At 50.0% G+C, this 14,847-nt stretch overlaps 5 protein-coding genes across 5 annotated transcripts; 4 read left to right on the forward strand and 1 right to left on the reverse strand.

Moving 5' to 3' along the window:
- The first annotated feature begins 87 nt into the window (after nucleotides 1-87).
- L228DRAFT_226233 (hypothetical protein) lies at nucleotides 88-2,591 on the forward strand. Its single transcript, XM_018330410.1, has 3 exons — nucleotides 88-1,422; nucleotides 1,476-1,784; nucleotides 1,838-2,591. The coding sequence occupies exons 1-3, from the start codon at nucleotides 121-123 to the stop codon at nucleotides 2,354-2,356; spliced, it is 2,130 nt and encodes a 709-aa protein (XP_018191956.1). The 5' UTR covers nucleotides 88-120; the 3' UTR covers nucleotides 2,357-2,591.
- A 39-nt stretch (nucleotides 2,592-2,630) lies between these two features.
- On the forward strand, nucleotides 2,631-3,130 carry L228DRAFT_242865 (hypothetical protein). The gene has a single exon (XM_018331551.1). The coding sequence runs from the start codon at nucleotides 2,660-2,662 to the stop codon at nucleotides 3,113-3,115; it is 456 nt and encodes a 151-aa protein (XP_018191957.1). The 5' UTR covers nucleotides 2,631-2,659; the 3' UTR covers nucleotides 3,116-3,130.
- Nucleotides 3,131-5,043: 1,913 nt separating this feature from the next.
- Nucleotides 5,044-8,049, forward strand: L228DRAFT_242866 (hypothetical protein). The gene is made up of 2 exons (XM_018331552.1): nucleotides 5,044-6,110; nucleotides 6,374-8,049. The coding sequence occupies exons 1-2, from the start codon at nucleotides 5,544-5,546 to the stop codon at nucleotides 7,790-7,792; spliced, it is 1,986 nt and encodes a 661-aa protein (XP_018191958.1). The 5' UTR covers nucleotides 5,044-5,543; the 3' UTR covers nucleotides 7,793-8,049.
- A 652-nt stretch (nucleotides 8,050-8,701) lies between these two features.
- Nucleotides 8,702-10,179, reverse strand: L228DRAFT_226237 (mitochondrial carrier). Its single transcript, XM_018330411.1, has 3 exons — nucleotides 10,098-10,179; nucleotides 9,848-10,034; nucleotides 8,702-9,762 (listed from the first exon to the last, which is right to left on the reverse strand). The coding sequence occupies exons 1-3, from the start codon at nucleotides 10,125-10,127 to the stop codon at nucleotides 8,858-8,860; spliced, it is 1,122 nt and encodes a 373-aa protein (XP_018191959.1). The 5' UTR covers nucleotides 10,128-10,179; the 3' UTR covers nucleotides 8,702-8,857.
- Nucleotides 10,180-11,204: 1,025 nt separating this feature from the next.
- L228DRAFT_279611 (hypothetical protein) lies at nucleotides 11,205-13,868 on the forward strand. The gene is made up of 3 exons (XM_018335698.1): nucleotides 11,205-12,977; nucleotides 13,037-13,734; nucleotides 13,819-13,868. The coding sequence occupies exons 1-2, from the start codon at nucleotides 11,698-11,700 to the stop codon at nucleotides 13,659-13,661; spliced, it is 1,905 nt and encodes a 634-aa protein (XP_018191960.1). The 5' UTR covers nucleotides 11,205-11,697; the 3' UTR covers nucleotides 13,662-13,734; nucleotides 13,819-13,868.
- Nucleotides 13,869-14,847: the final 979 nt, after the last annotated feature.

Below are 14,847 nucleotides of genomic sequence, written 5' to 3' on the forward strand. Positions count from 1 at the left end.
ATGTCAACTCGCTTCGCCAAATCAGTTTCGGGGAACTCAAGCATACACAAGCTAGCTTCGAGCTCCGAGCTTCTGCATTGGTTTCGACTCCGCAGGAAGAAATAAAAACCACATTCAACAATGACGTTGGAAGATTTCGAAAAGTCTCTAGCCGCCGAGAAGGATCGCGACAAGTCTGAGCGGACTCGCAACGCAAATTCAAGGCATCGCAGCCGCCACCATCATCACCGGCACCACCATAGATCCTCAAGGGATCGCGACTACTCCGACGAGGACCGTTCAAGTCATCATCATAGACACAAGCGCTCGCGTCGTGCGGGGGATGACTACCCAAGAAATGATTCTGATGACCGGCACGAGCGAAAGCATCGAAGGTCTCCACGATGCGAAACAACAAAGGCTCGGAAACCAGCAGACGATGAGGCGGATGAGAAGGAAGACGAATGGGTCGAGAAAGAGGCTTCTAATGAAGATACAAAAAATGCGGAAGGTCCTCTACAGCCGGCCCTAAAGCGCGATACGTGGATGGAGGCACCTTCAGCTTTAGATGTCGACTACGTTCAACGAGGTGTCCAGAGACCGAGGGAGCAAACTGAAAAGCAATTGAAGCCAGACTTCAACCTCAGTGTTCACAAAAATGAACTAAACACCCATCTCAAAGATCTAGCGGAAGGGAAAGGCTTGGAAGATATTGCAAACGAGCCATCCCAGCACGATGTTGACTATACCTTTGGAGATGCCGGCTCGAAGTGGCGGATGACGAAACTAAAAGCAATCTATCGACAAGCTGAGGAGACAGGAAAGCGAGTCGAGGAGTTTGCTTTGGAGCGATATGGTGATCTACGAAGTTTCGATGATGCACGCGAGGAGCAAATAGAGCTGGACCGCCGTGAGACCTACGGCGAAGGCTACGTTGGAAAAGAGAAACCTAGCGGAGAGCTGTTTCAAGAGAGAAAGCTAGACTACGGAATCAGAAGAAACAGCTCATCTAAGCAGGAGGTCGAACAAACGGAGCCGCCTCAGGGCGAGACTTTCGAAACAGAGCCTGCCCCGACGAAAACTCTGCCCCTCGACCAAAGTGCTCTGAATCGGTTGAAGGCTCAAATGATGAAAGCAAAGCTCCGTCGCTCATCAGACGCTGCGCGTCTTGAAGCAGAATATAATGATGCCATGGCTGTGGCAGCCAATCGCAAGGATCCTGGAGTAGTGGTGCTTGGTACTATGGAGAGCCGCCTCCTTGCTGATCGTAAAGGTGAAGTTAAGGCAGTTCATAACAAACGTGGCCGGGAGCGCGGCCTTGTTGAAGAGAATGAAGACATGAGCATTGAAGATATGGTCCGAGCCGAGAAAAGATCCCGAGGACAGGCTGGTGGCGAGGGTCAGCGGTTTGCAGAACAAATAGCCAAAGACGGAAGGTTCACTGTGCGTGTTCGGCTCCTCACCTTTTCTATGACGCTGCTAATGGAAGTGTGTAGGATGATCTCGACTACATGGACGACAATGCCGAAAAGCTGGCAAAAAGGGTCCAAAAATCGGAGATCAACCTCAAAAATATGGCCATTTCAGATTTTCAAAAAATGAACCGCATACTTGACACATGCCCATTGTGTCACCATGAGGATACGAACACGCCTCCTATAGCACCGGTAGTTTCCCTTGCAACGAGAGTATACCTTACCCTGCCAACTGAACCAGAGCTTGCCGATGGTGGTGCATGCATTGTGCCAATTCAGCATCGGCTAAACCTGCTCGAATGTGACGATGACGAGTGGGAAGAAATGCGAGTGAGTAATGTATCATCTCGGCGTTCCCGAAAATAGCTCACAATAATTTTCAGAACTTCATGAAGTGTTTGACCAGAATGTATCATGAGCAAGGTCGCGACGTGGTCTTTTACGAAAATGCAGCACGACCGGAACGCAAAAGACACGCAGCAATGGAAGTGGTTCCTCTTCCTTACAGTCTTGGAGAGACAGCTCCTGCCTTTTTCCGCGAGGCGATCCTCTCTTCAGATGAGGAATGGACTCAGCATAGGAAACTCATAGACACACTTGCACGTGCAAAGAACCAGGGCCTTGGGAAACTTGCCTTCCGACGTTCTTTAGCCAAAGAGATGCCTTATTTTCACGTATGGTTCGAGCTTGATGGCGGCTTAGGACATATCGTGGAAGACCCTAACCGTTGGCCGAAAGGCGATTTATTTGCGCGGGAAATCATTGGAGGCATGTTAGATGCAGACCCTACAGCAATCAAGCGGCAAGGCCGATGGCAGAAGGGAGGTGACAGGAGAGTGGAGGGGTTCAAGAAGCGATGGCGAAGTTTCGACTGGACGAGAATACTCACGGAAGGACAATAATCATCTTTTGTATCAAAGTTATCATTTTCTGGTAAAGGATCGTATACTCTCTTTGGTGCCTTGGCTCCTCTTTTGTGAGGCTCAAAAGCGTTTTCAAGCCTAACCATCTTGCTTCTCATCGCATATATTTCTTGGCGAAATCTCATATATTGAAAGTGGTGATAATGCCACCTTCTTTTCCTTCGCTGGTTCAATAGTCTCTTTTCTATCTGACGCAAATTGACAGCTTAAATCCAGTTTAATTTCCGGATTCAGCAACTTGCGATGCAAGAAGTTCCCGCGAGAAAATGCATCGATGACAAAATGCATTCTTTCCCTCGTCATCCAGCACGATTAGTAATTACAAAATATGTTGCACCAAGAACGATTTGGGAGAGGCCTGGGAGGCAGCCAGCAAATCCTCCGGATGGCTGTAGTACAGACATGCCACGGCTGGTCGCAAATCAACAGTCCTTCCTGTCATCTTGGCCCATATTCGAGAGCCATATTATTCGTCTGCAGAAAATCTGCCGGGAATTAGCATGCTCGCTGACAACATTCTCTGGCGTTAAGTGTCAGAAAAATCGCTCGCGTGACGTTGACCACGCAGCTTTGCCCACATCTCATGCGCCTTCCCGCCGTCAGAGTTCTACCGCTTGCAGGAAATTCCCAGGCATTGTATGTATTATTCACAAGAGTGCTCCCCCAATAGTTTTCGTAAGTCATCCAAGTTGGGAAGATGATGTAGGCATTGTTTTCTCATTGGGATCGAACGAGTAGATACTCTTACTTTTCATATAATAGCTCCATGGCACATGAATGTCGGAAAAGAGGACTGTCCTGAATCCGTCAGAGTTTCGAACGCTTGAGCTAACGACGGTGAGCCCACGTCACTTCAAGACCTTTTGCTCTCCGTATGTTTGAGAACTTATCTGAAGTTCTTTTAGCCAATGCCAGAATGCATAGCAACTATCGAAGAATCGTCAACGCAGAATTGGCCAAGGACAAGGGTCCAATTGATCCCCACCGTTGACGATTGTCTTTGACCAGTTTCTCTATGCAAATGCGACGAGGTCAAGTAAGCTCCGCACACGCTGAGCTACATCCTATGGTCATAAGGGCCTCCAAAAGTCAAATAATTAAAGACATACAAAGCATCCGATAATGTGCCGTCTTTGGTTACATTTGGAACGGGAGTCTGAGTCTCATTTGTCGCGAAATAATTTGCTCCAGAGTCTACTCAAGGTCAAGCTCACCAGGGCTTCGGTATAGCTACGAAGATAGTCTGAATTACACGTACTTTGCTTTTAGTCACGTTGGCCATTTTCTCCAGAGGCTTTTGCTTAACGAGAAGTGACATAGACTTGAGATCCATGCACACTGGCACTTTCAAGCTCTGGTGCCTTGCGCCCTTGGCTCGGTTGGCTTCCCACGGCAGCTAACAACGTATCGAACCGCCTCCGCTTCAACACCCGGGTCAGGACACCGTTACGACCACGTTATTTCGCTCCGTTCCCCTCGGGAACCTCTAATTTGCAGTAGTCACAATAGAACTACCCTGTTGGACGTGGATCCCAATTGACGCCATTACCGTCGCCTTACCCAGCCTTTTTGAACCGCGTTCAGGTTCAATTTTGAAAGACATTTTCTGCTGATTGTTTTGGCTTTTACCATGGAAAGGGATGTGATTTACTGCTTCTCTTCCTTGCCCTTACCTTTGTAGAATGACACCTTCCCAATTGAGGGTGTTGTATTTAAGTTAGGAAAGCAGACCAATCGTCAGGGTAGCGAAATGTAGGTCCAATCGTAAACGTGACCTTGATATTCAATCCATCGCTTTCTCCATTCCTCGTAGAGATATTATTTATTCAAGGTACGGTGACCCAAAGCCAGATTGAGTATGACAGATAGGGTCAAAAGCCCACTGCGGTATCTATCAAGCAGTCATGGATTCTGTATGGTTATTATCTGCTTGGTGCCCTATTTCCAGATGACCTTTCTCTTCTCTGTTGATTACCCCGTATTGCGCGTTACTCCGTAGATGGTCATCGTTCTCTCTTGGAGATGGGTGTCCGGAGAGACCAGGGCTGCGCTTACTGTTTTGGTCAAAAGGAAGGCAATGGATCCGAGCTGAACCAACCAATGTGCACACATTCTTCATTCATCTTCGTCATGTCCAGCCTTCCACGCTTTTCTCATTACATGATAGCGTGTACCTAGAATCACTGGCCCCAGGTAAAATCATCGGCATCATCAATGTGCGCTGTCTACCACAAGAGGCACCCAATCACACCTGGTTTTGTTCACCCTTAGCCTCAAACATCCTTTCTGACCACTCTCCCAGCCACCCTCTCTTCCATTGCCCTCGTAAAACCGTTATTGAATGATTTTCACGCGTTTTGGCTCTTATTGCTCGCTACCTGAACTCCTGCCTCTCCTGCCTCCTACCCTCCCTACCTTCAGTCCCGGGATTCTCGCCCTCGGTAGCCTCAGCAGCCGGCACGGATGACTGTACCATTCACGCTAGGCAGCCCAAAAGGGAAAGTGCAGTAGACAAGAATTCAACTCCGGACACTCGGGCTCCTGCAGAAATGAGAAAAAGACGTGACGGACGAGTATGAGAGTTTGATTACGTGAAGCCCACACACAGAATTGAACACTTTCCTCTTTTTAATTCGCTCTTCACACTTTTCGCTCGACTGGAATTAATTCTCTCTCTTCCCTTGTTCGAAAAAGCGAGACCTTCGCCTCTTCTACCACCCACACCCCCCCAGTCTTATTTTTCTCGCTTTGCCCTCTCGTCTCGAGACGCTTCGTCTTCCTCGTCTCGTTTCTCGTTTCTCGTTCTCTAAACCTCGTTTCTCCAACACCACACCTTTTCCAACAGGCGACTTCTTTCGCGATCTCGCTTGAGCCTCGTGTCGCTTGATTTGACACCGTTGGACTCGTTTATTTCCCTTTTACCTGCCAATCGAGCGTCATCGGTACCGGATCGTGGGTGGCTTCTGCCCATTCCTAGAGTCCCTGAAAGTTAACGCACGACCCTCGACGCGTACAGGCGTGGGAATTTTTTTGAACAAGCAGAACTCTTTGCCGTCGTCTTACTCCACCACCCTGCCTCAATCAACCCTTTCAACCTTCTTCGTCGACATACGTTCGCTTGTCATCGACATTTTCGCTGCCGTATCCCGAATACGCGCTGTCGAATATGTCCCAGCCTAGCTCCAACAATAGCCAGTCGCGCCAGTCGACCTCTTATCCATCTCCCCATTCATATCCATCGCCCTCAATGTCTGCCTACGCGTATCCGCCGCCGCAGCAAACGCCGCAGCAGCCGGGCACTCCTCAGTCTGGTGCTGAGCCCTATCGCGCCTCGCCGACCGCGTCTCACGTCTCGCTTCCTTCCCTAAATCTTCCTCCTATCCGCTCCATCGATCCTCAGCAGGCACAGCAGCAAGCGCAGTCTCAGCAGGTTCAGGCTCAGGTGCAAGCTCAACAGCAGCAACCACCTCAAGCCCGGCCACAGCCTCCCGGTCAGGCCCCAATGGGTTCTCCCTTGCCACCGCCTGTCGCACCCATGGGTGTCTATTACCCTCCCCCTCAACCGCATGCTTATCCTCCGCCTGGCCAGCACCCGGGCATGGCCATGTCTCCCCACAGTCGGTATCCCATTCCTGCTCCCGATGGAAGAATTATGTCCGGAGGACGACACAAGAAGGAGATTAAGCGAAGGACGAAAACCGGTTGCTTGACTTGCCGTAAGCGGAGAATAAAGGTATGTAGTGATGCACTGTCGTTGTTTATTGTCTTTTGTTTGGTTTTGAGAGACGCGAATTTGAGCAGCGGAGAATAAAATAAAGCTATCGCTAGCTCTGCTGCTTGCCTTGCCGATGCCGAGATCTCTCTCGAATGGCGTCGGTTATCGCCAAGCGATTCGCTCCCCTGCCGCGTGGAGGCGAGAGCCATGCTTGGATCAGATGCGGCTCACCTGTCGTGGAACTTTTACAAATCGCTGACTGAGATACCCTGTTCTTCTAGTGTGACGAAGCTCATCCCACCTGCCGAAACTGTCAAAAGAGCAAGCGCGAATGTTTGGGCTACGATCCCATTTTCAAGAGCCAGCCTGGTCCCGCCGCTATCCAACCTGCTCCGAGCACGGTGTCGGCGGCATTGACGGCGGCCGTCGCGCCCCAGATGCCTCCTGCTCCCTCGCCTTACGCGCCTCCACCCCATGGCTACGCTCCGGCCGTGAGCGCCGCCTATGCACCGGCTTTGCCTACTGGAGTCAGCTCTCCTGCGACGTCGGTTGAGCCTTACGACTATGCGGCTGCGATTGATCCAGCACTGGAAGCTTCGGCACCACCGCTCCAGGTGCCGCCGACGGGATATGAGAGCGTCGGTGGTTATCGTCCAGACCTGAAGGGGGTGTTGGGCAGTGCGAGCCCGTACTCGGCGGCTGCAACCGACACGCAGAATCAGAGAGGTGGCGCTACCCCTCCCCAGCCCATTCCCATGCAAGAGCCGTCTGGTGACGGTTGGACTATGAATACGGGCATCGCTTACACGCCTGCAAAGCCTATTAAGATCGATGACCTCCTTGCCGCCGGAGGTGACGTTCCGTCGTCGCTCGTACCTCCTCCCGGCGAGCAGCCGGCAGTCGAGTTCGCCCCCGCCACCGTGGACCGCATCAAGGAATTCTTCACCACTGTCTATGCGCCAGCCATTGACCGATTTTTGGAGTCGCGCTGGTTCCAGGTGCACGGTCTTGCGCGATTAGTGAGCGACAAGCGTTTGTTCGAAATGTTTGGAAAGTTGATTGAAAGTATTCAGAGCGGCTCTCCGCACATCCAGGATCTAGGTGCTTCGGTGCCGCTGCCGACGTTTGAGGCAAGGATTGTTTGGCACTTGATAACTATGTGTCGCTCCGCTGCCCCCAGCGATGTTACTGACATGCAGGGCAAGTCAGCCTCCTATGATCCTGAAGTGATTGGCCTGCAAGAGACCATTTGCCGAGTGGTCATCCTTGAGCACCTCCTGAATTGGCAAAAGCTGGAGAAGAACCCACTTGGTTTGACTGAGGATGGCCCCAAGGTCACGCAACCGTATGAGCCACAGCGCGTGCAGGAGCGTGATTTCTGGCGTCTTATGGGCGAGTTCTTGACTTTGCGCGATGACGAGGGCACCTCTGCCAATACCCTCAGTGCTTGCCGAAATTTGCTCGAGGAGCTGGAAAACCGCGACGTCATTTACTCTATTGCTATTGCTTCGCATCTTGGCAGTCGGTCTCCCGAATTTCCCGATAATGTGCAGCCAATTGGCAACGAGGAACTCAGCCCTAAAACAAAGTTGTTCGTCGCAAAGAAGTTTATTGAAGATGAAGCCATGGGCAAGGGCATGACCCAGGTTATTCAACGCATCTGCATGATGGCAACCTGGTCTTGGCGAGTTGCCAAATAAGGAGAACTGACTAGAAATGCAAATACGGGTTTATTTTTTCTTTCTTCTGCTCTCTTCTTCTTGACTGAATGGTCACCGGTATTAGTCAGGATTACGCAACTGTGTAATTGTTTTTCCTTTTTTTTTATTTCCATTTAAAAAAAAAGCGGATTGAAATGATGGCTTATCGGGGCAAAATATAAAGTGGGAAACAGGATTCCAATGACGCTCACAGGAGCTCTTATTTCCATCTTATCTACTACTTGGCATTGCGCAGCACAAAAATGGATATGGTGGTCGGTTGCTCTATGTATTTTTTCCCCCTCTTCTTTACATTTTATCTATGGCGTTAGTAGCTACGTATCTCTTTGTCTCTACAGACAATGTATTATCTCCATCACTAGCTGGTCGTCATCGTCGTCCTGGATTTTTTACTTCTGATTTGTACCTTTTCTTTTTCCGTTCCCCTTACAACCGCATCCTCGCAAACTCTAGCAGTCGTGGTATTTGTGTGATGCCGTTGTCTTGGTTAGCGATTCAGCGGATCAGCGGATCTCTAATGATCCTTGGTTTGATATGCTCGTCAAGAGACGATTTTTTTTTTCCTTCGTTTTTTCTTTCAAAGGCCGACTAGTCCCGCTTGCTCATCCCTAACCTACATAGGTACCTAGGTTGCTGGCTTCTTGACTGTCTACTTTCCCTAATAAACCCGCCGTGTGCCACTCGAGAACGAGAGTTCAAAAATTTACGGGGATCTGGGCAGGCTTAGTGCAGACCTTGTTCTTTTTTCCTTTTAGTATCTTGTCTCGAGATTGTCGGGCTCAAGGGTACTTGCGCATTAGACTATTCAATCTCTTTCGAGATCACCTTTTCTTCCGTTAGATTAGAAGTGGCACAGCAGGCGGTCTAGTTGGGTGCAAAATATATGCAGTACTATCCTTATTTCGTGGTCCAACTCTGGAAAAAGAGAATTATTCTACAAATATAGTATCTATGAGCCTATCTGCTTCCGCATGAGACTAGGTAGGTTATTAAAATGCTGATATATCAGGTGTTTCAAACGCCCATCTACTGTTAAAAGGTCTTCTATGCAATCTTCTCGCCCTCAAGACTGGATCGAGCACCGAGCCATACCCGACCACTTTCGTAGGCGCCCAAGTACAACCCGCTACCGAGCGCGGTCCAGACGCCACGAAGAGCGCCTCCGCGCCATAGCCCACGCATGCCCTCGCTGCGCAAAATCTCCTTTCCAATGGCTATGGCACCAGGTCTCTGTTGATGATGCTTTTGCAGAGCTTCTTTCTCCTGCTGCCGAAGCAAGATAGGGTTGTTGCCAGAAGCTTGCATCTCTGCTTTCCGCTGGTGATGGTAATGATTCGGGTGATGGGAATCTGGAGAAGCGGGCGCGGTATCGCCAGACGAAATTGCAGCGGCAGCAGCAAGCATGATGCGTGTCTTCACCACGTCAATTGGTGTAGTGACTACAGCAGCGACAGAGCCTGCACTTCCTGCACTGACGGCAGTGATTACACCAGCTTCAAGCAACGTGCCTGTGGCGAGATGATTATCGGATCTATACTTCTTGATTCTGTCTCTCAAATGCTCAAACATGGGAAATTGCATGGCTGTGAACGGAAGATTACGCGCAACCAGCGCGCCGTACCCGCTCCATAGCTGTGAAGGGCGCTTGAAGCGTCGTAGGGCTTGAAGTGTTGCATTTGAGTTGATACGGGAGTATATCGTTGATGAAGTGGCTGCTGCAGAAGAAGATGCTGAAGATGTGGATACCATTTGCGCATTTTGCTTGAGTACCTCGGCGGGTGTAAGAATAAAGCAGCTGACAGATTCGGCGACGGCGGATGACAGGGAATGGATGACGGCTTGGGGAAGAAGCGGAGATGAGCCAGAGGAGCTCGATGAGGAGGATATTGATGGGTTATGCTGGCTCAGAATGGACTTGACACCTTCGTATGTAGTGAAGAATGCTCCTGCTGCATGTGTACCAAACGTCGAGGAAATGCGTTAGCAATCTGACTTGATAAGAAAGGTAGCGAGGCCGAAGTGGAAGTTTCGTACATGAAGGTAAAGTAGCTAAAATGACACTTCCTAGGCCTTGATAGACCCCGCGAAATAAGGCAGACCTGTTGACTGCTCCATTGTTGCTGGTATATAGCCGTTTGTAGTCGGGCGACTGCAATCGGGTCTTGATTGTATCGAGCGGATAGACGAGAAGATCGACTGTAAATGCTGCGATTGCGCCGGCCTGAATGATAGCATTGGGTTAGCGGTGAATCATGAGGGACGTAGAAACTATGCAAGTACATACCAGCAATATATCTGTGTTTGTATTAGACATTGACAGAGCTATTCGAGATTCAATATAGCTAAGCAAGTGGTTTTGGGTTTTGGGACTGGAAGGAAAGTACAAGACAGTAATGACGTTGATAGACTTATCTGATGGTGATAAAATTAAGATCTTATCTACGAGATTATTCACACGTGCGTCGATCTTGGAGCCGATCACCCTTAGTCATCATGAAAGTCCATCTCAACTCACTCACTTTGGCGGTCAAGGTAGCACCAGCAACAGTGCTTCCCACAAGTATTGTTATTGGCAACATATTTTCAGAGATGTATTAGTATGGCGCTGGCAGACCGCTAGAGTGCAATGGCAAAGGTCAATTGGATGAGATCAATATGCTCGGTAACATTGCACGGCTTTACGGAGTATGGTCTTGCTAGGCTAACTTCGCCAGGACACTCTTTGCGTGACGTAAATCAAGTTGCAAATCGAAAAGGTCACAATGACACACATGATGTTTTCACATCTGCACATGCTTTTTCATTGATTGTCTTTGAGGATGCATGTACGCGTTGCATGACTTTGATTCTCTGGTTATAATTCCGAGTTGTCTATTTCAGCGCATATGGTTACAGCAGAACCAAGGGATAGGGACGCCCTAGTCGCGGGCCCTCGGTTACGACCCACGGCTCTCTTTCTTACGTGCTCGGTGACAGCGCCGTGGGAGGGGAAATCAGCCATAGACGAAAAGAATAGATATGGACCCCGAACTTTAGGCGATCCGGGGAACAAGTGACTTAGTTTTGACAGCTTATTTTCATGCTGATGATTTACAAGTTTATCGCATCAGGAAACAGTAATCAGCATGTTCTGGAATTCCTGTGAGCTCTTGGAACGGTTTCGAAACGGGACTTGTGGGATAGATTTCTTGGCTGCCCCATATGTGTCTTTGCTCTGTCGGTTGGTTGCTGGTGAATGGCCACTCGGAGTTGAGTGGAGGAGGTTGGGTCGCGGTTTCATGCACGCCGTCGTCATCAGTCCTCGCCGCCAACCAGAGGCCACAAAATGAATTCATTTGACCGGTTTGGAGAACACTCGGCCCGCTACATATGAGCACAGCAGCATATATTTGGGGCTTTCCTTGGGCGCAGTCAAGGGCTCACAAGCCACATCATTCATCCTTTTTTGCTATCATTATTACATGATTACCCCTCTGATGTCCTCTTCCTTGCTGTTCTTCGCTCGATCTTATTCGTCAACAGGCCCTTGACTCCGAGACTCCCCATTCACTTTCCACCGGGGCTTGCGTCAGGCTGCAGGGCCGACTGTTCCTTCAATTGCTTATCACATTAGCCCACCCTCAATCCCGCTTCTTGCTCTTTCCCCCACCTCATTCATCTCACCCGTCAGACTTACTTATCCTAATATATATCTCACAGCGCTCACGTCATTTCTTTCTCAACTTCTTTTTTTTGTCACGCAACATCCAAACACAATAATCAACGCGATATTCTTTTGTTATCGGTGTTCTTCACTCTTCGCAACACTCGGATTCAAATCTACATCATATCGCTGAGAAATTCGTCATCGCTTGTGGCGCGGGCTCAACCGCTTGAGCTGAATCATGTCTGAATATTCTTATGATTACGGCGACCGGCGGTATCGTCATAGCCGCCCGGCAACTGAATACTACGAAACAGTCTACCAAGATCCTTATGCGCCGTATCAGAATCGCCAGCTGGAACTAGTTCATCGTCCTCGTCAAGAGAGCGACCTCTCCGTTGAGGAGATCCAACGAGACTTTGCTCCAGGAACTGAATATAGCCGTCGCACCGTAAGAGAAGGATACCCTTCTCGACGTGCTTATTCTCTGGAGCGAGGCCGACGGGGTGATGACTACTATTCTGCATACTATAGCGATGATCCTCGTCGCTCAACAGGAGGACTCGAAGAGAGGGGTGGTCGCCGGAAACATCGCGAAGAAAAAGGCTCTCATCGACGATCTCCTTCCCGGGCTCAGGAGTTTGCAGCCGCAGGTGCAGGTGCAGCGCTTGCTATTGGAGCAAAAGAATTGTGGGATCGTCGTGACGGCGAAAAGCGGTCTCGCTCAAGAAACAAACTTGCCACTGCTGCCCTTGGTATTGCTGGAGCCGCGGCAGGTGATTATGCTCTGAGACAATATACCCGCAGTAAATCCAGAAAGCGGGAAGAACGTGACGACTACGACTATGATGATGGTCGTTCTGGCAGACCTCGCCCGGAGCGACGCAAGTCAACCGGTGAAAAGGTCCTGGAAGCAGTTGGCCTTGGCGGCGCGCTTGGTGCTGCGTCAAAACACAGAGGTGGCAGCCGTCATGACCATTATGACGACTATGATGACAGACACGGTCGTCACCGTGGCCGAAGTGTCGAGAGGAACGAGAAGATTGAACAAGCCGTCAAAGCAGCAGTCACAGCTGGTGCGATCGAAGCATTTAGGAGCCGCAAAGAGGCTGGGCCTTGGACTGGAGACAAAGGTCGTAGAGTCCTGACTGCAGCCATTGGCGCAGGCGGCGTCGATGGTCTAGTTGACCGAGACCCCGAGCGTCACAGTAAACGCCACATTGCGGAAGCAGTCATTGGTGGCTTGGGTGCCAACCGGCTCATCAATGGAGAGCGATCTCGGTCAAGAGGACGCGGACGGAGCCAATCGGGAGACCGCTACTCTTCCCGCGGCCGAAGCGGCTCGCGTGGTGGTGGCCTCAGAGATCTTTTGGCTGGAGGCGCCGTCGCCGCTGCAGGCAAGAAGCTTTACGATCGTGCTCGAAGCAAGTCCCGTGGCCGTCGCAGCTCATACAGCAGCGGAAGCGAAAGCAGCCGCAGTCCGCCGCGTCGTCGGTCTCACAGGACTCGCAGTATCGATGGGTACGTTGTATAAGCATCTTGCGTTGAAGTGGAGCCGCGAATTGACCGTTTTCGTGTAGTGATCGCGATCTCTATGCCAATGATCGCAGAGTCCGCAATGGCCGCGGCCGTAGCCGCAGTAGTAGCCGCAGTAGTAGCTCGGATGGATACTCCAGCTCGGAGGAGAATAAGAAACGCAGCAAGCTCAGAGGTAAGGAATTTCTCACCGCCGGCCTCGCGACGGTGGCCACCATCCACGCTGCCCACAATATCTACAAGACAAATGAAGCTCGCAAGAAACGGCACAAGGAAGTTAAGGAAGGTAAAATGTCAAAGGAAGTAGCACATCGAAAGAAGCAACAGGCTTTGGTTAAGGATGCCGCTTCGGTTGGATTGGCGGCTCTTGGAATCAAGGGTGCCATGGCTGAGTGGAAGGAAGCGAAAGAGCAGCGTGAGGAGTGCCATCACTTTGACAGCGAGAGAGAGGAGCGGCGAAGAAAGCACTTGGAACATATGGAGAAGCAACGCAGAAGACAAGAAGCCAGGACTAACGGGTATCGTAATTCAGCGCCAGATTTGTCTCGAGCCTACGGACCCGTCTATCAAGACGGCAATCCGTACGCTGCGGGAGCTATGCCCCCTCCGCCAGTTGGAGCGCCACCGCCGCCTGTCGCCTATGAGGACAGGCGCTACTACGCGGTGTAGGTCGTCATCATTAATGGCGGCAGGGGTGCCCGTATGCGCTCTTTGAGATGCTGGGTTAACGAAGATGACGAATGTACGCATTTCCTTTGTTTTACGCATGCAGTGCGAATGAACCATTACGACGCACTAGCTCACAAACTCACTGACAAAATGTCAGAACTTAATTGCAAGACTCGATTATTGCATGTTGGGAGGTAGACGTGGGGTCTAGCTTAGTCTTTTTGACCACTCCTGATCATTGGCATTAGTCTGGAGGTCCGCCTCAGAATGAAGTTATGAAGTTATGAAAATCCCCCTTTTTTATCCTTAACTGTTTTTCTTGTTCGTTTGATATGTGCAGCAGTACAAATCCTGCGGGGTAGCGCCAGTTCGATTTTACACCCGCTCGGGCCACACAAACGGGTTCTCTAAGGAGTCCTGGCCAGTGCCGCCGGGGTGGATGTAAGGGACCAGCAAACGTCCGACGGTCTGAATAGCCCGAGCTCGCCATGCAAAAATTACCGGCATTTGTATGGACGGACCAGTGGAGAATTAGCTCACAAATCTGTGCCACGGGCATGGATGATAGGCTCGATGGTCGAAAATTGGTGGGGTTCGAAGGGGGGTTGGTGCTATTTTACTGGGATGGGGCCTTTTTGATGCAGAAAACCGATGCACATCCGCATGGACAAATTACATTTTTTGCATATGTTGTGTGGCAGCTTTTGCTTCCTGGATCTTCTTTTTAGCTGTTTTAGCTCTTGTGTCTCTTCTCTTATTGGTCAACATGACGGCTCTTTCAACTGGCTGGGAGGAGATCCACGATAATACAGTTTCTTTTGCGGCGAGATGTGCAACTGGCCTCTGTCCCACGTCATGTTACACTTTTTCTTGCGCTTTTTTTGTCCGTTTTTCTGCTTTTTTGTTTAGTTTCTAGGCTTTTGAACTTGTGCATATCTCATACTTTATCACTCTGACTGATGAAATTCGCCTTTGTGTTCCGGCTTCAAAGCTCGACAGCTTGTCAGCTGTCGCTCTTGCAATTATTAAATGTCAAGTTCACAAATTAAAACAATTGAAAAATTGGAGCGCCCAGAAGTTTCCGGCGAAGGAGATTACCTCGAGCAAGATGTCGTATAACTTCAATGGGAAATTGAAAACAAATACCGTGCAAGAGAAAGCACATGGTATTTGGATGCAATACTCA

This window comes from Xylona heveae (assembly GCF_001619985.1).
Source record: "Xylona heveae TC161 unplaced genomic scaffold L228scaffold_1, whole genome shotgun sequence".
Classification (NCBI taxonomy): Eukaryota; Fungi; Ascomycota; class Xylonomycetes; order Xylonales; family Xylonaceae; genus Xylona; species Xylona heveae.